Genomic DNA, 26,133 nt, shown 5'->3' with positions numbered 1-26,133 from the left:
GGACGGAGGTTTGTGACATTGTACAGGAGACAGGGATCAAGACCATCTCCAGGGAAAAGAAATGCAAAAAAGCAAAATGGCTGTCTGGGGAGACCTTACAAATAGCTGTGAAAAGAAGAAAAGCAGAAAGCAAAGGAGAAAAGGAAAGATATAAGCATCTGAATGCAGAGTTCCAAAGAATAGCAAGAAGAGATTAGAAAGCCTTCCTCCATGATCAATGCAAAGAAATAGAGGAAAAGAACAGAATGGGAAAGAATAGAGATCTCTTCAAGAAAGTTAGAGATACCAAGGGAACATTTCATGCAAAGATGGGCTTGATAAAGGACAGAAATGGTCTGGACCTAACAGAAGCAGAAGATATTAAGAAGAAGTGGCAAGAATATACAGAACTGTACAAAAAAGGTCTTCACGACAAAGATAATCACGATGATCACTCATCTAGAGCCAGACATCCTGGAATGTGAAGTCAAGTGGGCCTTAGAAAGCATCACTAGGAACAAAGCTAATGGAGGTGGTGGAATTCCAGTGGAGCTATTTCAAATCCTGAAAGATGATGCTGTGAAAGTGCTGCACTCAATATGCCAGTAAATCTGGAAAACTCAGCAGTGGCCACAGGACTGGAAAAGGTCAGTTTTCATTCCAATCCCAAAGAAAGGCAATGACAAAGAATGCTCAGACTATTACACAATTGCACTCATCTCACATGGCAACCCACTCCAGTACTCTTGCCTGGAAACTCCCATGGATGGAGAAGCCTGGTGGGCTGCAGTCCATCGGGTCGCTGAGGGTTGGACATGACTGAGCGACTTCACTTTCACTTTTCACTTTCATGCATTGGAGAAGGAAATGGCAACCCACTCCAGTGTTCTTACCTAGAAAATCCCAGGGATGGGGGAGCCTGATGGGCTGCCATCTCTGGGGTTGCACAGAATTGGACATGACTGCAGCGACTTAGCAGCAGCAGCAGCAGCAGCAGCAGCAGCAGCACATGATAGTAAAGTAATGCTCAAAATTCTCCAAGCCAGGCTTCAGCAATACATGAACCGTGCACTTCCAGATATTCAGGCTGGTTTTCAAAAAGGCAGAAGAACCAGAGATCAAATTGCCAACATCCGCTGGATCATGGAAAAAGCAAGAGAGTTCCAGAAAAGCATCTATTTCTACTTTACTGACTATGCCAAAGCCTTTGACTCTGTGGATCACAATAAACCGGAAAATTCTGAAAGAGATGGGAATACCAGATCACCTGACCTGCCTCTTGAGAAACCTATATGCAGGTCAGGAAGCAACAGTTAGAACTGGACATGGAACAACAGACTGGTTCCAAATAGGAAAAGGAGTATGTCAAGGCTGTATATTCTCACCCTACTTATTTAACTTCTATGCAGAGTACATCATGAGAAATGCTGGGCTGGAAGAAGCACAAGCTGGAATCAAGATTGCCGGGAGAAATATCAATAACCTCAGATATGCAGATGACACCACCCTTATGGTAGAAAGTGAAGAGGAACTAAAAAGCCTCTTGATGAAAGTGAAAGAGGAGAGGGAAAAAGTTGGCCTAAAGCTCAACATTCAGAAAACAAAGATCATGGCATCTGGTTCCATCACTTCTTGGGAAATAGATGGGGAAACAGTAGAAACAGTGTCAGACTTTTTTTTGGGGGGCTCCAAAATCACTGCAGATGGTGATTGCAGCCATGAAATTAAAAGACGCTTACTCCTTGGAAGGAAAGTTATGACAAACCTAGATAGCATATTGAAAAGCAGAGACATTACTTTGCCAACAAGTGTCCATCTAGTCAAGGCTATGGCTTTTCCTGTGGTCATGTATGGATGTGAGAGTTGGACTGTAAAGAAAGCTGAGGGCTGAAGAATTGATGCTTTTGAACTGTGGTATTGGAGAAGACTCTTGAGAGTCCCTTGGAGTGCAAGGAGATCCAACCAGTCCATTCTAAAGAAGATCAGTCCTGGGATTTCTTTGGAAGGAATGATGCTAAAAGTGAAACTCCAGTACTTTGGCCACCTCATGCGAAGAGTTGACTCATGATGCTGGGGGGGATTGGTGGCAGGAGGTGAAGGGGACGACAGAGGATGAGATGGCTGGATGGCATCACCTACTCAATGGATGTGAGTGTGAGTGTGAGTGAACTCCGGGAGTTGGTGATGAACAGGGAGGCCTGGCATGCTGCAATTCATGGGGTCGAACACGACTGAGAGACTGAACTGAACTGAACTCTAGTTTTGGTTTTATTATTTTGGTTTTTGCAATTTCTTTACTTTCAAAATATTTCTCTGAATGACCACCTTTTTACTGTAGTGTTTTTTTCTTAAAAGAATACTTAACCACATATTTTAGATGTCAAAAATTGTTAGAGTTTAAAAGTATAACAAAGGAAACATCATGCCCTGTTGATGGGAATGTAAATTGTTGCAGCCATTATGAAAAACAGTATAGAGCTTCCTTGAAAAAACTGAAAATAGAACTGCCGTATGATCCAGCAATCATACTTCTGGGTATATATCCTGGAAAAACAAAAATTCTAATTTGGAAAGATATATGCACTCCAGTGTTCCTAACAGCATGTTCCTAACAGACATGGAACAAACACAAGTGCCCATCTAGCTTAAGAAAATGTGGTATATATACAATAGAATATAATTAAGCCATAAAAAAGAACAATATTGACAGTTGCAGCAACATGGATGGACGTAGAGAATATTAGCCTTAGTGAAATAAGTCAGACAAAGGCAAATACTATATATCGCATTTATGTGACATCTAAAAACCAATACAAATTAAACTATATGCAAAATGGGAGCAGACTCACAAACAGAAAACAGATTCATAGTTACCAAAAAGGAGAGGGAAGGAGAGAGGGACAAATTAGGACTGTGGGATTAACAGATTCAAACTACTCTACATAAAATAGATAAGTGGTAAGAATTTACTATATAACAGAGAAGTATGTTCAGTCTGTAATAGCTTATAGTGGAGTATAATCTGCAAAAAACCCTACTGAATCACTATGTTGTACATATGAAACTAATGCAGTATTTAAACCGTGTGTGTGTGTGTGTTTATGTGTGTGTGAGCGTGCGCATGCATGCACACTCTCTGTTGCCCAGTTGTGTCTGACTGCATCCCCATGGACTGTAGCCTGCCAAGCTCCTCTGTCCATGGGATTTCCCAGGCAAGAATACTGGACTGGGTTGTCATTTTCATATTTCAGTTAAAAGAAAAAGAGTAATAAGAGCTTCCTACTTGTATATAAATAAAGAAAAGTTAGTGACTTTTTTAAACATGAAGAGTGATTTACTCACAACATTTTGTTTTTGTTTTTGTTTTTCTTGTTTCTGGCCACTAGGAATGATAACACAGCTTGCGGAAAAATACAGTCTTCCTTTAAGGACAAGTTTTAGCTCTGCTCGAGGATTTTTCATTCAGATGACTACAGATTGTACAGTCCTACCCAATGATCAACTTCCTTCTGAGTTTATTAAGGTTCATTTTAGAATTCTGGTTAGGAAATTATTGTTTCTGATTTTACAGAATTGCACTTACATATTTTCAGGCACTTATTGAGTATTACATGATAGGTTTCTGAATGTTTTGTATATTACTTCTCTTACTTCTACCCAACCACCTAAACAACTTTACTAATCTAAGAGTGATTGAGAAGAGCTTTTAAGAGAAATACCAAACACAGTGTTTCCCACAATTCTAGGAGCTTGATAAGGGTAGTAAAGGAAAATGAAGAAAGAAAATCCAAAAGGAATTTTTGATCAAAGAAGTTTGAAAAGTACTGTACCATTTCCTGTTTTAGGTTATTCTCTGTGCACATCTACCTATTAAAGCTTTAAAAGTCCTAAAATAAAGAAATTTGCTTAATTTTTAAATATCTAGTATTGCCAAATCTTTGGACCAGGGGAGTATTTTTTTATATATACGTTATTTCCTCCCCAGGATACTGATTTGGGAAAGTCTAACCCACTTTAATCTTTCTCTACCTGCAGGGAGTACCTTATGACAAAAACAAACCTTTCAGGTCTTTAAAATATATACTATATTATCCAGTAATAAGGGATGGATGAAGTAAAAAAATGGGTCAAGAATTAGTAATGGGGTTAGAGACTGAGTGAAGTTTGGTTATGAGGCAAGGGCTAAGACAGGGGTCACAGATGTAGTGAAGGTTCCTATCTACCATACATATTACTACTTGGTAATGAGGTGTAATATTTTTGTTAACATTTCTACATGGCTACTTTAAGAGCTGTAAAAATAGTCATGTCAGACAGACTAGGTTAAAATATTCTGCTTTAACTTGAGAAGCGATCTTTTCTCTTCTACAAACATTATTTGGGACTTTTTTGATGATACAGTTATCTCAAGAATTAAAGTGATTAACCTAAGTACCTATAATTCTGTTGTTTAAAATCTGTATGTTTTGCTTCATAAGAGTATGTATCTTGACATTTTTTTAATCTCCTAGCAGATTTCTAAAGTGAAAAATTCTTATAGCTTTACATCAGCAGATTTAATTAAAATGAATGAAAGATGCCAAGAGTCTTTGAGAGAAATCTATCACATGACTTATATGTAAGAGCATTTGAAATGTTTGAATACTGATTTAAATTGATTTGATTTGAGATACTACGATACATTTCATTAACTGACTTTTTTTCTGGTTGCAGAAAATTGTAGTTATGAATGTTAACAAGGAAAGATCATTTCCTAGAGAAACAGTTAAAACTTTAAAGTCTGTTATTGTGATTGAGATCACTGAGCCTCACAGAACATTCAGGGCAAATCTCATTAAAACTGCCCCTCCCCCAAAATAAATCCATTATACTGGGTTATAGAAAAAGCCTGATACCCAGCCAAATATCCACATTTCATCAGTACTTCAGTCATCCTTTTAATACAGTTTTAAGAAATGTCATAATGACTTGAGCTTGAAATATCTCTAGTACCACTGATACTTCTGTAGTGTGTACTCCATCATGATATAGAAGTTGGCACATCTGGGCTTATTTGGGACTTCATTCAGTTTATTCTTTTTCTTTACCATGTAAGCTCTCAAGTTCTCATGACTTAGTACATATATAACAACATTATAATAGTGCCAGTATTTTATTGTTCATAAAACAGTAGCAATGTGTCTAGAAATAAGAACTAGGAAATTCAGAATTGCTGAGCTGAGACAATGAAGATAAATGTTAGATTTTCAGAACAATTTCAGAGCATAAATCAAAAAGATTATAAGATATAATAAGAAATAGCAGAACATATTTTCCCATGTAAGAGAAAAACTTTTATATTATGTCACAATATGGTAACTACCACATACATAAGCATAAATAATTATGTAGTTAGGGTTGTATATGAGAGAGAGAAAGAGGGAGAGAGGATGGGTGAGAGAGAAAATACATAATAGCGTTTGTGTTAAATTTAACATTGCAAAAGCAAAATTATTAATAGATGGGATCTACTGATTGAAGTATAGTGAGGGCTTTATTTGACCTATAGAAAATATTTCTAATACTAAAAACTTATTCTATTAATATTTAAGAAAAGCAGTCATTAAAAAAACTTGGTCTTAACACACCAGAAGATGGATTCTCTGCTGCTAAATAACTGTGACCTTGATTATGAGCTTCAGTTTCCTCATCTCTCAAATACGACAGTAGAACAACAGACTTTATCTAGTGTACAACTCAACTGTCAATGTTATTTTACCTCAGGCAATGAATTTTATATTGTTTTATAATTATGTTGTATGCCCCTTTTTTAAAAGCACTATTTCTCTTATCAAACATGTACTTTCAGGATTGTGTGCAAACTGCTTAGTGAGATTTATGAGCATATTCATTGCTTATATAAACTGTCTGACACTGTGTCAATGCTGGATATGCTACTGTCATTTGCTCATGCCTGTACTCTTTCTGACTATGGTAAGTTATTTTCTTTGGAATAAATAGGTTGCATACTGAAATTTGTATTCCATTCAAGCAATTTTATGTAGCAATTATAAATGTTTTATTTTTTTTTTTCCCTGATACATAGTCTCTTACCAATGGTCCTAGACTAAGACTCAAAATATAGAAAGTGAAATTACCCTTAAAATTTCTTTTAGAAGTCAAAAGATTATTTACTGAGAAATTGAGAAATTAGAAAAAAATACTGCAAGAAACTTTAAAGTCTTTCCTAAAATAAGAAAGACTATAGAGCTGTCTCTTTGGTGAAAATAATGATTATCCAAATTCATAAATTTCAAGTCTGAGGAAGCAGTGTGATGCTAATACTAACAGACATGACAGAAATAAACTCCTAAAAGTGAGCAGATGTGAGCATCCCAAGATCAATTATATCACTTATTTTTGTGTCCCAAGTCTATACTACAGGTCTTGAATATAAATGTTAAGCAATTTTCTAATGTTAAATGAATACTTCAAGTTAGCCCCCATCGCTTGAAATTTCTTATCCAAACTATCAGTATGCAAATTTTCATAACTTGTATATGATAATTTGGTTGAGTAATTGTGGGCTTAATAACATTAAATTTTTAGTTAAAATTAATAGTATTTCCAAAACATTCTGTTAATTAATCTTTATGATGGAAAATGTGTTTTACAAAGGTTTTTTCATTTTTGATATTTCTGTATTTCTTATGGAAGTATTAAATTTTTCAGTTGGTATTGTATAGGCCAAAACTTAATAGTTTTCTCAAATATTAAGATATCTGATGTTGTTCCATTTTGAGAGGGACTACCCTAAAACTCCAAACTTATAAGAAGTGAATTTTTGGTATTAAAAATGATTTAAATATAGTAAAAGTTTTCTTATTTTACTAATCAACCTCACTATTATAATGAATACTTTCAAGTTTATCCATGTGTTTCCTTGAGAGACATGTAGCATTTTAATTTTTACTTGTCTCTCACCTTCTTTCTGCTTTCTTCATCTTCAGTTCAGTTCAGTCGCTCAGTCGTGTCCGAGTCTTTGCGACCCCATGAATCACAGCATTCCAGGCCTCCCTGTCCATCACCAACTCCTGCAGTTCACCCAAACTCATGTGCATCAAGTTGGTGATGCCATCCAGCCCTCTCATCCTCTGCCATCCCCTTCTCCTCCTGCCCCCAATCCCTCCCAACATCAGAGTCTTTTCCATTGAGTCAACTCTTCATATGAGGTGGCCAAAATATTGGAGTTTTAGCCTCAGCATCAGTCCTTCCACTCAACACCCAGGACTGGTCTCATTTAGAATGGACTGGTTGGATCTCCTTACAGTCCAAGGGACTCTCAAGAGTCTTCTCCAACACCACAGTTCAAAAGCATCAATTCTTCAGCACTCAGCTTTCTTCACAGTCCAACTCTCACATCCATACATGACCACTGGAAAAACCATAGCCTTGACTAGATGGACCTTTGTTGGCAAAGTAATGTCTCTGCTTTTTAATGTGCTATCTAGGGACGTAACTTTCCTTCCAAGGAGTGTCTTTTAATTTCATGGCTGCAGTCACCATCTGCAGTGATTTTGGAGCCCAGAAAAATTGTCACTGTTTCCACTGTTTCCTCATCTATGTGCCATGAAGTGATGGGACCAGATGCCATGATCTTAGTTTTCTGAATGTTGAACTTTAAGCCAACTTTTTCACTCTTCTCTTACACTTTCATCAAAAGGCTTTTTAGTTCCTCTTCACTTTCTGCCATAAGGGTGGTGTCATCTGCAAATCTGAGGTTATTGATATTTCTCCCAGCAATCTTGATTCCAGCTTGTGCTTCTTCCAGCCTAGCGTTTCTCATGATGTACTCTGCATATAAGTTAAATAAGAAGGATGACTTAGAAAGCATCTATAGAAACCTGATCATTATTTCTTTCTACAAAATTAACAAAATCTTTCGTGTCTGTTTTTTCTATCCTCTGAGAATACTTTTTAGACAAAATTTCTATAAGTTTGGATGTAGAATTGTGTTTTTATTTGGTTTTGTTCTATTTTCAGACCTCATTTGAAAAGCTAAGTATGCCAAATTTGAAATAATGCTTAAGGTGAGGATTAAGTAAATGTGCAATTTTAGAGTCATTGAAATTAATTGTTATTTTTAAATGGCTAGTTGATTCCTTTTAATTTACGCAAATCTGAAAATGTTATGAACTCTTTTGGAGCCCTGAACAATGACAGGACCAAAATCATATTTTTTCTGGAAAAGAATATAAGTTCTGATGTGATTAGACTATGCCAGTTATCATTTGGAAGGACTGAAGAAAAAATAATAACTTAATGACATTGTTCCAGATTGTCTCTAGTAAAGTCACTAAAGTATAAACAGTATGTACACACCACAAAATCTTTTAAGTATAAATATATTAATCTTTCAAAACCATTTTATTTTTCTCTTTAGTTCGGCCAGAGTTTACTGATACTTTAGCAATCAAGCAGGGGTGGCATCCCATTCTTGAAAGAATATCTGTGGAAAAACCTGTCGCTAACAATACCTATATTACAGAAGGGAGTAATTTTTTTATCATAACTGGACCAAATATGAGTGGGAAATCCACATATTTGAAACAGATTGCTCTTTGTCAGATTATGGCCCAAATTGGTAAGTTACATGTTTACTTTATGGTTATCAGTTCTGCTCCCTCTTTAAAATATCTCATGCCCAGTATTTTAGATCATATATATGTATATATATATATGGACCATAACTTTTACAATTTGGTATTTATTAAGCTCTATCCAGATTGGATTACATTGTACTGAAAATCTTGTGGGATATAATAGAAATAGAGCTTCTTTATTATAGTTATTAATGTGTATCAACTATTAGTAAATTGAATTGTATAATTATCTGAGATTCAAAAACTTTGTTGAAAGAGAAAGTGGTACAAGTAGCAGAAACTACTGCCTTTAATAACTCATATAAGATTTTTCCCAAAATTGTAACATTGGGCATAGAAACATTTCCCTTACTTAATTTAAGGTTTACCAATAACTTAGTTTTAACAACTGCTGTGTTACACTTATGTGTGCATACAGTTCAGTTCAGTCGTTCAGTTGTGTCCAACTCTTTGTGACTGTGTAAATGACTGTCAGTGTCCCAACATTGTTATGGATTTCTTGGCATCGAGACACAACTCACCTTTTATCTCTAAAAATTGGGGTCATGGAGACTGATGTTAATCAGAGACCAGATGACTGGTCAGTCTGGGATAATTTTGGTTCACCTCACCCTCTGGAATTGGCAATGTCTGGAGACATTTTTAGTTGTCACAACTGAGGGGAGTATAAAATCCAGTTCAGTTGCTCAGTTGTGTCCGACTCTTTGTGACCCCATGGACTGCAGCACTCCAGGCTTGCCTGTCCATCACCAACTCCCGGAGCTTGCTCAAACTCATGTCCATCAAGTCAGTGATTCCATCCAACCATCTCATCCTCTGTCGTCCCCTTCTCCTGCTGTCCTCAATCTTTCCCAGCATCAGGGTCTTTTCTAATGAGTCAGTTTTTTGCATCAGATGGCCAAAGTATTGGACCTTCAGCTTTAGCATCAGTCCTTCCAATGAATACTCAGCACTGATTTCCTTTAGGATTGACTGGTTTGATCTCCTTGCAGACCAAGGGACTCTCAAAAATATTCTCCAACACCACAGTTCAAAGGCATCAATTTTTTGGTGTTCAATTTTCATTATGGTCCAACTCTTACATCCATACATGACTACTGGAAAAACCATAGCTTTGACTATATGGACATTTGTCAGCAAAGTAATGTCTCTGCTTCAATATGTTTTCTAGGTTTGCCATAGCTTTTCTTCCGAAGAGCAATCTTGTCTTTTCATTCATGGGTACAGTCACCATCTGCAGTGATTTTAGAACCCCCCAAAATAGTATCTTACTGTTTCTATTGTTCGCCCATCTATTTGCCATGAATTAATGGGACCAGATGCCATAATCTTAGTTTTCTGAATGTTGAGTTTTAAGCCAGCTTTTTCCTTTTCCTTTTTCACCTTCATCATGAGGGTCTTTAGTTCCTCTTCACCTTCTGCCATAAGGGTGGTGTCATCTGCATATCTGAGGTTGTTGATATTTCTCCCAGAAATCTTGATTCTGGCTTGTACTTAAGCCTGGCATTTCACATGATGTACTCTGCATATAAGTTAAATAAGCAGGGTGACAACATACAGCCTTGACATACTCCTTTCCCGATTTGGAATCAGTCCATTGTTCCATGTCCAGTTCTAACTGTTTCTTCTTGACCTGCATACAGCTTTCTCAAGAGGCAGGTAAGGTGGTCTGGTATTCCTGTCTCTTTAAGAATTTTCCATTTTGTTGTGATCTGTGCAGTTAAAGGCTTTAGCATAGTTAGTGAAACAGAAGTAGATGTTAATGGAATTCTCTTCCTTTTCTATGATCCAATGGATGTTGACAATTTGATCTCTGGTTACTCTGCCTTTTCTAAATCCAGCTTGAACATCTGGAAGTTCTCGGTTCACTATTGTTGAAGCCTGGCTTGGGCAATTTTGAGATTCCTTTACTAGTGTGTGAGAAGAGTGCAGTTGTGTGGTAGTTTGATCATTCTTTGGCATTGCCTTTCTTAGGGACTGGAATGAAAACTGATCTTTTCCAATCCTGTGGCCACTCCCGAGTTTTCCAAATCTGTTGGCATATTGGGTGTAGCACTTTCACGGCCTCATCTTTTAGGATTTGAAATAGCTCAGCTGGAATTCTATCACCTCCACTAGGTTTGTCTGTAGTGATGCTTCCTAAGGCCTGCTTGACTTCACATTCCAGGGTGTCTGGCTCTAGGTGAGTTAGTGATCACACCATTGTGGTTATCTGGGTCATTAAGATCTTTTTTGTATAATATCCAGGGTTGCTGCTAAATATTCTACAATTCACAGGGGAACCATCTTCCTTTACCCCCCTCCCTGCCTCAGCCCACATACGTGCTCAAGAAAGAATTATGCAACCCTTGATGTGATTGAAAAACCTTGGTTTAATGTAATGGATTTTAAGGGAAATGCAGAATAGTAATATCGATCATAGTGCAAATATCCCTTACTACTGGGAAAGAAAATCAGAAGTGAGTGAATGAATGAATAAAGAGTATGTACTTTATTAAATTTAAAAGGCTATCTTAGATAACTTCTGTTCCCTTATAAGAATACTGTTTCATATCTGAGACAATAATCTTACTTCTGTTTGAATAATTATGAGTTCCGGCCTTTAAAAAACAGGCTGTCTAATTTCTGTGTAGTTATAATTGTTAAAACATTCATTATACTGAATTAAAATTTGACTGTATAGAACTTCTACTCATTAGTCCTAGTTCTTAACTTCTGTGCATTTCAGAACAATCTATTATATCCTAAGAACAGGCTGTCAGATATTTGAAGAAAATTACTATTACTCTACTTCTCTTGCCACGATCTTTGAATTCCTAAAAGTATGTAGTATCTTATAAAATCTGATTATAAAGGAAATAGTAGGACTCAGAAAGCATGGAAGTTGAGAATATAGGCTTTGGAGCTAGACCTAGTTTTTGTAGTTACTGGCTGTGTGATCTTAGGCAAATACTTAACCTCCTTAGTTTTTCTATCTGTAAATGAAAAATATAATAGTACCTATGTCTAAGAATTGTTGTAAAGATTAAACTACTCTATGTTCTACAAAGCGAAAAAAAACCCTAAGCCTCTGGACTCCTTGTAGCTCCTTAGGAATAATGCTGTTTACACACACACACACACACACACACACACACACACACAATGCTATGGTCTTAAGGGAAGGGTATGAGAGAAAATAGAGAGAAGAGCATGTTCTAAAGCACAGAAGCAATAAACAGCATGACATTCCTAAGTAGCTACAAGGAGTTCAAAGGCTTAGTAGTTCTTTTGCTTTGTAAAATAAAGAGTGACTGTGAGAAGTGGCAGGCTTAAAGCTGGAGAGATGGGCAGAAGTCAGGTTGTGAAGGGCCTTAGGCATTTAATGGAGGAGAGAGAACCTTATCCAGATATCTATAGGGAGCTATAGATGTTTTAGCAAGAGAATGGCATAATTGGATTTGAGTTTTACATAGATCACTTTGGCTATTGTAAGGTTAGAGAAGAGCCAGATTAGATGCAAAGTACCAGCCAGCAGGCTTCTGTGATATGATGATAAGATATGTTAAGAGCCTTTAGTGGAGGTAAGAGAGAAGGGAAAATATGAACCATATGCACCATATACGCTATATTCTATACTTGGTACTTTCACATTTATTTTTCCTATGTGATCATTTTGGCAATCCTGTGAGAATGTATTTATTTGCTCTCTGAGATGTCATCATAATTGCTATTGTTATTATTATTACCTGCATTGATATTAATATTATCTGAACTTTTGCTTTTGCTTCCTGCTATTCTTTATTATGCAAAAGTAGATCCTATTCTTCACCCTTGTCTTTGCTTTAAATCCTGGAATAATCTGGCTTTGTTTCTTCACTCTCATTATTTCACATTTTGTCTATACAGAGTTCTGTATATTTGACACTTTTTTCATTTAACTATTTGTATATTTTTATCTTCTTATGGTTTTAGAATGCTTTTTGTATCCCATTTTGTATAGCGATAGATATAAATAATAAGATTAATCTGTTTTCAAGAGATGAATATTTTAGGTTAGTTAGCCTGATATTTCTCACACAGAAACCATCTTGTGAATAAAAATTCACCTTAATAAAAAATTTAATGTTTTGCATTCATTCTAATTGTAGATGGTTCTGTATTTTTCTAATGACAACTAGTTCTTAATATACCTTTCTATAATGATTTTATCAACTTGAGCTTCATAAGCATTTCCTTCAGATTTTCATACTTTGAATATTCTCATCTGACTATACTATTTAACAATTTTTATCAAATTTATAACAAATCTTTCTTATGTACTCAAATATGTATTATCTTTTTTCCACTTCCAAATAACTTTGTACAATAGGTAGGGTAAGCATTTCCATTTTATATGTGAGGAAGATGAAGCTGGGAGAATTTAAGTTCTGTCCAAGGTTGTAAAATAAATGACAGAGCTGGAGCCATGCCTTCTAATTCCATATCTTGTGATCTTTCCATCACATTAATCCTTAGATAGGCTACTAAATAATCTGAGTTGGTAGAAAGTGCAGTGTTAGTAGTGCTTATATTTTATAAAAGCATCTCAGTTTACTTTGACTTATATTTTATAGGATCATATGTTCCAGCAGAATATTCTTCCTTTAGAATTGCTGAACAAATTTTTACAAGAATAAGTACTGATGACGATATCGAAACAAATTCATCAACATTTATGAAGGAAATGAAAGAGGTACCTGATTTCAACTTTCCTTATGTTAAAAACATATTGAATTATCCTACTAATGGTCAATTATAACATAAGAAAGTATTTTTCTATTAAAGCTTGCAGATGTGTTTATACTCCTCTACAAGAGCCAGAGGGCAGTCAAAGACAGCTTCCTAATTTCTGTCTTATGTGGAAATAGAAGTAAATGATTTATTGAAAAATACAGCTTTAAAGAAAAAGCTAGTGTTATTGAATGATAAAAACATGCTTTCATGTTTTTATATGGAATATATAAAAGACTTCAGAAGGCAATGACCTGTTCAGAAACATTGTGCATAGTTAGGCTTGATTTTAAAATAAAAGATCACTGTGTTAAAAGGTTTTTTAAAAATCACCCTTTTTGTGCTCTTGTGGAATTTTCACTTCCTATGCCAAAGTATGTATCAGCACCTATTTTTGATCTGAGCACATGTCAAGTAAACTTGAAGGGTTAAAGGAATTCAGTATAGCTTTTGGCCTATCTTTATTAGGTATAGGTTATTGGATCATTGTGCAGTTGACTAATTTTCTTTAGATAGACAGGGAATAAAGGTATCATTTACTCACTGTATGTGATATTTATATAATTATTTAGTATGTATTGAATAATGATGGGGGAATATAGCAATAGACTAGGTGCTTGAGGCATATTTTTAAATGGTCCTAGCTCTCAAGAAGCTTAGTCCCATGGAAAGGTAAAATGGCCATGATGGTTAACAGTTGTGTCATAACATAAGTCTGTATCAGGCATGATTTAAATTTATTTTACTCAGAAATCAATGGACTTGGATGCTTTTTTCTAAACATTTCTTTTCATTTTTACTGGCTACAGAAATGTTAACTGAGAGATAGTTTAGAATGTTTATGAGGGCAATTGATTCATCATAGCTCAGTTGGTAAAGAATCTGCCTGCAGTGTAGGAAACCCCGGTTGGATTCCTGGGTCAGGAAGATCCGCTGGAGAAGGGATAGGCTACCATTCCAGCACTCTTGGACTTCCCTGTAGCTCAGCTGGTAGAGAATATGCCTGCAATGCGGGAAACCTGGATTCTGTCTCTGGGTTGGGAAGATCCTCTTGAGAAGAGAAAGGCTACTCACTCCAGTATTCTGGCCTGGAGAATTCCATGAGCTGTATAGTCCATGGGGTCGCAGTGTCAGACATGACTGAGCAATTTTCTCTTAAACAAGAAAATGACCATCTTTGTGCTTTATTTAAACATTTAATTCATTGCTTTATTTCACTGTATCTGATTCATCAATATTTTAGATAATGGTTATTTACTCTATGCATATGTCAATTTATATACATATCAGCTATTCTATTGGAATTATTAGTAATGAAATTTTTAGAAAGAAAAGCAATGTGTTAGTTTCTGCACAGTGAGTTTTCTCTATCAAAATATATTTCAAATGAACTAATAAAGGAACTGGATTTTTCTTCATTTTTTGGTATAATAGTGACAGCTATTTGGTTGCAATGAATAATTTAGGAATTATATTTTCAGATAGCATATATTCTACATAATGCTAATGACAAGTCACTCATATTAATTGATGAACTTGGCAGAGGTACTAATACAGAAGAAGGTATTGGCATTTGTTATGCTGTTTGTGAACATCTGCTGAGCTTAAAGGTATTCCTCTCTATTTAAATTGTATAGTCTTTAAAATTATATCAGTTCAGTTCAGTCACTCAGTTGTGTCCAACTTTTTGCGACTCCATGAATCACAGCACTTCAGGCCTCACTGTCCATCACAAACTCACGGAGTTCACTCAAACTCATGTCCATCGAGTCGGTGATGCCATCCAGCCATCTCATCCTCTGTCGTCCCCTTCTTCTCCCACCTTCAATCTTTCCCAGCATCAAGATCTTTTCAAATAAGTCAACTCTTCGCATGAGGTGGCCAAAGTACTGGAGTTTCAGCTTCAGCATCAGTCCCTCCAATGAACACCCAGGAATGATCTCCTTTAGGATGGACTGGTTGGATCTCTGCAGTCCAAAGGAGTCTTCTCCAACACCACAGTTCAAAAGCATGAATTCTTCAGCACTCAGCTTTCTTCACAGTCCAATTCTCACATCCATACATGACCACTGGAAAAACCATAGCCTTGACTAGACGGACCTTTGTTGGCAAAGTAAGATCTCTGCTTTTTAATATGCTATCTAGGTTGGTCATAACTTTCCTTCCAAGGAGTAAGTGTCTTTTAATTTCATGGCTGCAATCACCATCTGCAGTGATTTTGGAGCCCCCAAACAGAAAGTCAGCCACTGTTTCCACTGTTTCCCCATCTATTTCCCATGAAATGATGGGACCAGATGCCATGATCTTCGTTTTCTGAATGTTGAGCTTTAAGCCAACTTTTTCCCTCTCCTCTTTCACTTTCATCAAGAGGCTTTTTAGTTCCTCTTCACTTTCTGCCATAAGGGTGGTGTCATCTGCATATCTGAGGTTATTGATATTTCTCCCAGCAATCTTGATTCCAGCTTGTGCTTCTTCCAGCCCAGCGTTTCTCATGATGTACTCTGCATAAAAGTGAAATAAGCAGGGTGACAATATACAGCCTTGATGTACTCCTTTTCCTATTTGGAAGCAGTCTGTTGTTCTGTGTCCATTTCTAACTGTTGCTTCCTGACCTGCATATAGGTTTCTCAGGAAGCAGGTCAGGTGGTCTAGTATTCCCATCTCTCTCAGAATTTTCCACAGTTTATTGTGATCCACAGAGTCAAAAGCTTTGGCATAGTCAATAAAGCAGAAATAGATGTTTTTCTGGAACTCTCTTGCTTTTCCCATGATCCAGCGGATGTTGGCAATTTGATCTCTGGTTCCTCTGCCTTTTCTAAAACCATCTTGAACATCTGGAAATTTGTGGTTCACGTATTGCTGAATCCTGGCTTGGAGAATTTTGAGCATTACTAGCGTGTGAGATGAGTGCAATTGTGCAGTAGTTTGAGCATTCTTTGGCATTGCCTTTCTTTGGAATTGGAATAAAAACTGACCTTTTCCAGTCCTGTGGCCACTGCTGAGTTTTCCAAATTTGCTGGCATATTGAGTGCAGCACTTTCATGTCATCTTCTTTCAGGATTTGAAATAGCTCAACTGGAATTCCATCACCTCCACTAGTTTTGTTCATAGTGGTGCTTTCTAAGGACCACTTGATTTCACGTTCCAGGATATCTGGCTCTAGGTGAGTGATCACACCATCGTGATTATCTTGGTCATGAAGATCTTTTTTTGTACAGTTCTTCTGTGTATTCTTTAGAGTAGGCAGCAAAGTCAAGGTAATAAAGCCAGAGGGTCTGATTAAACAGCCCACAATGCTACTTTCCAAAGGGCTGTTGCAGTTTATAATGTTATCAGCAATGATGAGGGAATCAAATTTACTGTCTTACTAAAAAAAGGTATTTTAGTATATATGATGATACCTCACAATTTCTTTAATTTGTGTGTATCTGATTAATAGTATGGGCCTCCCAGGTGGCACAGTGGTAAAGAATCCACCTGCCAATGCAAGAGACACAAGAGATGTGGGTTTGATCCCTGGGTCGGGAAGATCCTCTGGAGTAGGAAAGGGCAACCCACACCAGTATTGTTGCTTGGAAAATTCCGTGAACAGAGGAGCCTGGAGGGATACAGTCCCTGGGGTCACAAAGAGTTGGACACGATTGAGCAACTGAGTATGGGGGGCATAAAATTTGAGGACATAATAGTTATTATGAACATCGTCTCTAGCTTCTAAATAGTTTACTGGGATATTTTCTTGGGACTAGCCTGGTTTTCTAGTGGTTAAGAATCTAACTGCCAGTGCAGGGAGCATGGGTTCGATCCCTGGTCTGGGGAGATTCCACATGATGCAAGATGACTAAGCCCATGCACTGCACCTCCTGAGCGTATGCACACTAGAGCCCGTACTCCGAAACAAGAGCAGCCACTGCGATGAGAAGCCTATGCACAGCAACTAGAGAGTAGCCCCCACTCACCATAACTAGAGAAAGCCTACAGGCTGCAGTGAAGACCCAGCACAGCCAAAAATAAATTTCTAAGAAAAAATTTTCTTGCTGCTTTACAAATTTTGCTTGTTTTATACCCCCTTTGATTTGTTTAATAGTTGAGATTTATTACATATTTTTCTGTCATGTACAAAACCATTCCTCCCCTTGCTAACTCTTTCCATAACTGATAGTCATTTGCCAGTGAAATATTTTCTTTTTAATGTTTTACTATTTAATTTTTCTACTAATCATATATTTCATTTCTCACTGACATAATTAGTCATATCTGCTTCAGTAACTCTGAACACAGGACAGGAAGCCACTGTGCTGGTCTTAAGTCACTTGAACCATCTCCATCAAAATCACCTAAAGTGCTTAGGGAAACTGCAGTTTCCTGGGGCTCTAAATTACAGTTACTGATTGGGAATGTGAGGAGGATAAGCATCAATAATTTGCATCTTTAACAAGCTCCCCAGGGGATTACTAAACTTGAAGAATCATTGTACTAAGCAGTGTTCTCAACCTTTTTTTCCCTCGTATAAGTACCTAACCCTAACTTAATGCAAATATAAAAGTAAAAACCTATGCAGTTTCAAATACCTAAGATAAGCCACTGATTTCACTTTCCCTAAACTACTTATATGGGAGGAATCTACTTTTAAAGTAAAAATTTTTTAAAGTGAGGGAAATGTTACGATTTTGTTTGTGGGTAACTTCTCTAATAAATGATTACCTCAGTTAATAGTTATATTTCTGGTAAACTTCATCCTTTCAGTATCTTCAGATTCTTTCTTTTAGGATTTTTGCATTTGTTCTCTTTTCCATAATGTAACATACATGTGTTTGTGTAAACATAATAAATGTTTCCCTCATTGAATATAAAATTTCAAAACATTTTAAGATGAGTTGACCATGTTAGCCTCAAAGTTTACCAGTTTCATTACATTTCTGTGAAGCTACTTAATAAGTTAAAATAAATTTTATGTTTAAATAGTTAAAAATTTCTAGTGCACTTAAAAATATTGATATTTATTATATGTTCTAGGCATTTACACTGTTTGCTACACATTTCCTGGAACTGTGCCAAATAGATGGTCTATATCCTAACGTAGAAAACATGCATTTTGAAGTTCAACATGTAAAGAACACTTCAAGAAATAAAGAAGCAATCTTGTATACCTACAAACTTTCTAAGGGACTTACAGAAGAAAAAAATTATGGTATACATATAGAAATGTTATATATATATACTATATATATGTGTGTGTATATAAATGTGTGTTTATGCTGAAATACCATATATTCTTAAAAGATAAACTTTCTTTCCTGTTTATTTGACTATCAGTCTAAGCAGTTTTATCTTTCATTCTTTTGAATGTGTCTCTGCTCTAAGACTGTATTTTTTATGTCAAATTCACATTTTTATGTATTAAGCTTGTTTCAAAAACATATTAACAGTAACTATATAGAATTATAATACATGGGAGCCCCAGAAGTATGTTTCTACACTTAGGAAAATGTAATTTAGTTATACTTGAAAGTTATATACTGAATTGGAAATTATATATTTCTTAGACACTCTTTTAGTAACAAGGTCCTTCCTCTGTTTTCTTCAAATTTGGAGAACTTGGTAATTAAATCTTAAGTCTTAAAATGGAATGTGTTACCAAATTATGTGTGTTCATAAAATTGGTTAGATATTTTCTATCTAAATCATTATGATACATGTAAAGTTGACAGATTCAGGGAATTTTCGATTGACTTTTACCTTGTTGTTCAGTCGCTCAGTCATGTCTGACTCTTCATGACCTACGGACTGCAGCACACCTGGCTTCCCTGTCCTTCACCATCTCCTGAAGCTTGCTCAAACTCATGTCCACTGAGTTGGTGATGCCATCCAACCATCTCATCCACTATCATCCCCTTCTCCTCCTGCCTTCAGTCTTTCCCAGCATCAGGGTCTTTTCTAGTGAGCTGGCTCTTCTCATCAGATGGCCAAAGTATTGGAGCTTCAGCTTCAGCATTAGTCCTTCCAATGAATATTCAAGATGGATTTTATTTAGGATTGGCCGGTTTGATATCCTTGCAGTCCAGGGGACTATCAGGAGTCTTCCAACGCCACAGTTCAAAAATATTAATTCTTCAGTGCTCAGCCTTCGTTATGGTCCAACTCTCACATCCATACATGACTACTGAAAAACCATAGCTTTGACTATACAGAGCTTTGTTGGCAAAATAATGTTTCTGCTTTTTAACATGCTGTCTAGGTTTGTCATAGCTTTTCTTCCAAGGAGCAAGTGTATTTTAATTTCATGGTTTCTGTCCCCATCTGCAGTGATTTTGGAGCCCAAGAAAATAAAGTCTCTCACTGTTCCCATTATTTCCCCATCTATTTGCCAAGAAGTGATGGGACCAGATGCCATGATCTTCGTTTCCTGAATGTTGAGTTTTAAGCCAGCTTTTCACTGTCCTCTTTCTCCTTCGTCACGAGGATCTTTAGTTCCTCTTAGTATTATTCCACTAGGGTGTGTCATCTGCATATCTGAGGTTATTGCTATTTCTTCTGGCAATCTTGATTCCAGCTTGTGCTTCATCCAGCCCAGCATTTCACATGATTTACTCTGCATATAAGTTAAATAAGCAGGGAGACAATATACAGCCTTGATGTACTCCTTTCCCAATTTGGAACCAGTCCATTGTTCCATGTCTGGTTCTAGCTGTTGCTTCTTGATCTGCATGCACATTTCTCAGGAGGCATGTAAGGTGGTCTGGTATTCCCAAATCTTTCAGAATTTTCCACCGTTTGTTGTGATCCACACAAAGACTTTAGTTGGGTCAGTGAAGCAGAAGTGGATGTTTTTGTGGAATTCGCTTGCATTTTCTATGATCCAGTGGATGTTGGCAATTTGATCTTTGGTTCCTCTGCCTTTTCTAAATCCAACTTGAACATCTGGAAGTTCTTGGTTTATGTACTGTTGAAACCTTGGAGAATTTTGAGCATTACTTTGCTAGCATGTGAGATGAATGCAATTGTGTTGTAGTTTGAACATTCTTTGGCACTGCCCTTCTTTGGAATTGGAAGGAAAACTGACGTTTTCCAGTCCTGTGGCCACTGTTGAGTTTTCCAAATTTGCTTGCATATTGAGTGCAGCACTTTCAAATTGTCATCTTTTAGGATTTGAAATAGCTCAGCTGGAATTCCATCACCTCCACTAGCATTGTTCATAGTGATGCTTCCTAAGGCCCACTTGGCTTCGCACCCCAACATGCTTCCTCTAGGTGAATGATCACACCATTGTGGTTATCTGGATCATTATGTTCTTTTTTGTGTAATTTTTATGTATTTTTGCCACCTCTTCTTAATATCGTCTGCTTCTGTTAGGTCCATACCATTTCTGTCCTTTATTGCGCCTATCTTTGCACAAAATGCACCCTTGGTATCTCTCATTTTCTTAAAGAGATCTCTAGTCTTTGCCATTCTGTTGTTTTCCTCTATTTCTTTGCCTTGATCACTGAGGAAGACTTTCTTATCTCTCCTTGCTATTCTTTGGAACTCTGCATTCAGATGGGTATATCTTTCCTTTCCTCCTTTGCATTTCAATTCTTTTTTTCTCAGCTATTTGTAAGGCATCCTCAGACAACCATTTTGCCTTTTAGCATTTCTTTTTCTTAGGAATGGTTTTGATCACTGCCTCCAGTATAATGTTCTTCAGGCACTCTGTCTATCAGATCTAATCCCTTGAATCTGTTTGTCACTTCCACTGTATGATTTTAAGGGATTTGATTTAGGTCATATTCGAATGGCCTAGTAATTTTGCAATAAAGAATTCATGATCTGAGCCACAGTCAGCTCCCGGTCTTGTTTTTGCTAACTGTATGGAGCTTCTCCATCTTCAGCGACAAAGAATATAATCAGTCTGATTTTGGTATTGACCATCTGATTTTCATGTGTAGAGTCATCTCTTGTTTTGTTGGAAGAGGGTGTTTGCTATGACCAGTGCTTTGTCTCAGCAAAACTCTGTTAGCCTTTGCCCTGCTTCATTATGTACTCCAAAGCCAAACTTGCCTGTTACCCAGGTATCTCTTGACTTCATACTTTTGCATTCTAGTCCCCTGTAATGAAAAGGACATCTTTTTTGGGTGTTAGTTCTAGAAGGTCTTGTAGGGCTTCATAGAACTACTCAACTTCAGCTTCTTTGGCATTAGTGGTTGGGGCAAAGACTTGGATTACTGTGATATTGAATGGTTTGCCTTGGAAATGAAGAGATCATTCTGTCATTTTTAAGATTGCACCCTAGTACTGCATTTTGGACTCTTGTTGACTATGAGGGCTACTCTATTTCTTCTAAGGGATTCTTCACCACAGTAGTAGATGTAATGGTCATCTGAATTAAATTCACTCATTCCAGTTCATTTTAGTTCACTGATTCCTAAAATATCGATGTTCACTCTTGCCAGCTCCTGTTTGACCACTTCCAATTTACCTGGAAACACAGACCCAACATTCCAGATTCCTAAGCAATATTGTTCTTTACAGCATTAGACTTACTTTCACCACTAGACACACCCACAACTGGGTGTTTTTTTCTGTTTTGGCTCAGCCTCTTTATTCCTTCTGGAGCTATTTCTCACTCTTCTCCAGTACCATATTGGGCCCTACTAACCTGGAGAGTTCATCTTTCAGTGTCATATATTTGCCTTTTCATACTGTTCATGAGGTTTCAAGGCAAGAATGCTTAAATGGTTTGCCGTTCCCTTCTCCAGTGGACCACATTTTATCAGAACTCCCCAGCATGACCTGTCTGTCTTGAGTGGTTCTACATGGCATGGCTCATAGTTTCATTGAGTTAGACAAGTCTGTGATCCATGTGACCAGTTTGGTTAGTTTCCTGTGATTGTGGTTTTCATTCTGTCTGCTCTCTTATGGATGAGGATAAGAGGTTTGTGGAAACTTCCTGATGGGAGGGACTCCCTCTGTGGAAAACTAGGTCTTGCTCTGATGGGTGGGATCATCCTCAGTACATCTTTAATCCAATTTTCTGCTGATGTGGTGTGGTTGTGGTCCCTCCCTGTAGTTTGGCCTCAGGCCAAACTATTGCAGGACTAATGGTGACCTGCTTCAAAGGACTTCAGTTCAGTTCAGTCACTCAGTTGTGTCCGATTCTTTGCGACCCCATGAATCACAGCACGCCAGTCCTTCCTGTCCATCACCAACTCCCGGAGTTCACTCAGATTTACGTTCATCAAGTCAGTGATGCCATCCAGCCATCTCATCCTCTGTCGTCCCCTTCTCCTCCAGCCTGCAATCCCTCCCAGCATCAGAGTCTTTTCCAATGAGTCAACTCTTCACATGAGGTGGCCAAAGTACTGGAGTTTCAGCTTTAGCATCATTCCTTCCAAGGAAACCCCAGGGCTGATCTCCTTCAGAATGGACTGGTTGGATCTCGTTGCAGTCCAAGGGACCCTCAAGAGTCTTCTCCAACACCACAGTTCAAAAGCATCAATTCTTCGGCGCTCAGCCTTCTTCATAGTCCAACTCTCACATCCATACATGACCACTGGAAAAACCATAGCCTTGACTAGACGGACCTTAGTCGGCAAAATAATGTCCTTGCTTTTGAATATGCTATCTAGGTTGGTCATAACTTTTCTTCCAAGGAGTAAGCATCTTTTAATTTCATGGCTGCAGTCACCATCTGCAGTGATTTTGGAGCCCAAAAAAATAAAGTCTGACACTGATTCCACTGTTTCCCCATCTATTTCCCTTGAAGTGATGGGACTAGATGCCATGATCTTCGTTTTCTGAATGTTGAGCTTTAAGCCAACTTTTTCACTCTCCTCTTTCACTTTCATCAAGAAGCTTTTTAGTTCCTCTTCACTTTCTGCCATTAGGGTGGTGTCATCTGCATATCTGAGGTTATTGGTATTTCTCCTGGCAATCTTGATTCCAGCTTGTATTTCTTCCAGTCCAGCGTTTCTCATGATGTACTCTGCATAAAAGTGAAATAAGCAGGGTGACAGTATACAGCCGTGATATACTCCTTTTCCTATTAGGAACCAGTCTGTTGTTCCATGTCCAGTTCTAACTGTTGCTTCCTGACCTGCATACAGATTTCTCAAGAGGCAGGTCAGGTGGTCTGGTATTCCTATCTCTTTCAGAATTTTCCACAGTTTATTGTGATCCACAGAGTCAAAGACTTTGGCATAGTCAATAAAGCAGAAAGAGATGTTATTCTGGAACTCTCTTGCTTTTTCCATGATCCAGTGGATGTTGGCAATTTGATCTCTGGTTCCTCTGCCTTTTCTAAAACCAGCTTAAACATCTGGAAGTTTGTGTTTCACGTATTGCTGAAGCCTGGCTTGGAGAATTTTGAGCATTACTTTATTAGCATGTGAGATGAGTGCAATTGTGCGGTAGTTGGAGCATTCTTTGGCATTGCCTTTCTTTGGGATTGGAATGAAAACTGACCTTTTCCAGTCCTGTCGCCACTGCTGAGTTTTCCAAATTTGCTGGCATATTGAGTGCAGCACTTTCACAGCATCATCTTTCAAGATTTGAAATAGCTCAACTGAATCAATAACTCAAAGACTTACCCCACTACAGTGCAGCTCCTAGGACTGTTGTGGTCAGTGCCCCTGACCCTTGGCAGGCCACTGTCGACCCATGCCTCCATTGGAGACTTCTGGACACTCACAGGCAAGTCTGGTTCAGCCTCTTGCAGGGTCACTGCTCCTGTCTTCTAAGTACTGGTGCACACAAGGTTTTGTTGTGCCCTCGAAGAATCTCTTTCCCCAGTCCTTTGAAAGTTTTATTATCAAATCCCTTCAAAGTCAAATCCCCTCGGGGTTCTCAGGCCCTTTAGGCCAGGTTCCCAGGTTGGGAAATCTGTTGTGGGCCCTAGAACTACAACAGTACAAGAACTTCTTTGGTATAATCTAAATCTAAGACAGAATACATCATGAGAAATGCTGGGCTGGATGAAGCACAAGCTGGAATCAAGATTGCCAGGAGAAATATCAGTAACCTCAGATATGCAGATGACACCACCCTTATGGCAGAAAGTCTAGAACTAAAGAGCCTGTTGATGAAAGTGAAAGAGGAGAGGGAAAAAGTTGGTTTAAAGCTCAACATTCAGAAAACGAAGATCATGGCATCGGTCCCATCACTTCATGGCAAATAGATGAGGAAACAGTAGAAACAGTGGCTCACTTTATTTTTTGGGCTCCAAATCACTGCAGATGGTGATGGCAGCCATGAAATTGGAAGACACTTACTCCTTGGAAGGAAAGTTATGGCCAACCTAGACAGCATATTAAAAAGCAGAGACATTACTTTGTCAACAAAGGTCCATCTAGGCAAGGCTATAGTTTTTCCAGTAGTCATATAAGGATGTGAGAGTTGGACTATAAAGAAAGCTGAGCACCAAAAAACTGGTGCTTTTGAACTGTGGCATTGAAGAAGACTCTTGAGAGTCCCTTGGACTGTAAGGAGATCCAACCAGTCCATCCTAAAGGAGATCAGTCCTGGTTGTTCATTGGAAGGACTGATGTTGAAGCTGAAACTCCAATACTTTGGCCACCTGATGTGAAGAGCTGACTTATTTGAAAAGATCCTTATGCTGGGAAAGATTGAGGGCAGGAGGAGAAGGGGACAACAGAGGATGAGATGGTTGGATGGCATCACCGACTCAGTGGACATGCGTTTGGGTAGGCTCCGGGAGTTTGCGATGGACAGGGAGGCCTGGTGTGCTACAGTTCATGGGGTCACAAAGAGTTGGACATGACTGAGCGACTGAACTGAGCTGAACTGAAGACAGTGTCGTGGAAAGTGCACTCATCTTTCCCTGCGCGAACACCAAAATTGCAACTAGTTGCTGAACAACCATCTGTAGGAGAATGTTGGATCCTACCAAAAAAACATGTCCTGTGTCCAGGGGCAAAGTAGAAGCTCCAACAAGATGATAGGAGGGACACAATCATGTTTTAAAATCAAATCTCAGACTTGCCAGAGAGACTCGGAGGGAGCGAACAAACCTTGTACGCACCAGAACCCAGGGAAAGGAGCAGCAACCTCCACAAGAAACTGTGCCAGACCTGCTCTTTGAGTGTTTGAGTGTCTCCTGCGGAAGAATAGGACAGCAGTGATCTACCACAGGGACAAGGGCTCTGGCTACAGCAGACCTGGGAGGCATGGCATACGGCATAAGTCCTCTTTGAGAAAGTTGCCATTAACCCCACTATAGAGCCGCCATGCAGATGACCTACAAACTGGACTTTTACAAATAATTTTCTCAAATTTATTTTAGCTATGACTGTTCTTTGTGAGAGTAAAAAAATCATCTTTGTTTTGCTATTTGAAATGGGAAAATCGAATGTATAACTTAATTTGTATCAGATGTTTAATCTTTATAAGCCTCAGCCTCATCTATTAAATGGTGATATGTGTGGATTTGTGAGGATTAAATGAATGACCAAATATGAACTGTCTAGCACAGTGCCTAGCAGTTAGTAACTTCTAAATAAGTGTTGATGTTGCTTCTATTGCCTCTAAAGCAATAAACTATTAGCATAAAATAAAAAATCTGTGAGACACTGATACAATAAAAATCTAAGAGCATGAGAATATTACTGGTATTTGAATTTCCATGGAGTAGTCACCTATCGTTATGACTTCTGAGAAATCCCTCTCTCATTAATCTACTAAATATATGAATACTTAGCTGTAAGCTTATCTGTGACTACACTTTCTTCTATCCTGCAAAACCCATTATGTCCTTCGACTTATAAACCAA

General features: G+C 37.8%; 1 protein-coding gene across 1 annotated transcript in view; it reads left to right on the top strand.

The window, feature by feature from the left end:
- Window positions 1–26,133, top strand: part of MSH4 (mutS homolog 4) — an 85,241-nt gene that overhangs the window by 55,535 nt on the left and 3,573 nt on the right. Inside the window, exons 12-18 of the mRNA XM_068966161.1 lie at window positions 3,366–3,502; window positions 4,494–4,597; window positions 5,828–5,952; window positions 8,402–8,602; window positions 13,217–13,335; window positions 14,855–14,983; window positions 18,387–18,561. Of these exons, the coding sequence (XP_068822262.1) occupies window positions 3,366–3,502; window positions 4,494–4,597; window positions 5,828–5,952; window positions 8,402–8,602; window positions 13,217–13,335; window positions 14,855–14,983; window positions 18,387–18,561 (990 nt within the window). The remainder of the gene's footprint in view (window positions 1–3,365; window positions 3,503–4,493; window positions 4,598–5,827; window positions 5,953–8,401; window positions 8,603–13,216; window positions 13,336–14,854; window positions 14,984–18,386; window positions 18,562–26,133) is intronic.

This window comes from Capricornis sumatraensis, chromosome 2 (assembly GCF_032405125.1).
Source record: "Capricornis sumatraensis isolate serow.1 chromosome 2, serow.2, whole genome shotgun sequence".
Classification (NCBI taxonomy): Eukaryota; Metazoa; Chordata; class Mammalia; order Artiodactyla; family Bovidae; genus Capricornis; species Capricornis sumatraensis.
Note: the sequence above shows the minus strand (reverse complement) of the source record. Positions and strands in the feature narration are given on the sequence as shown.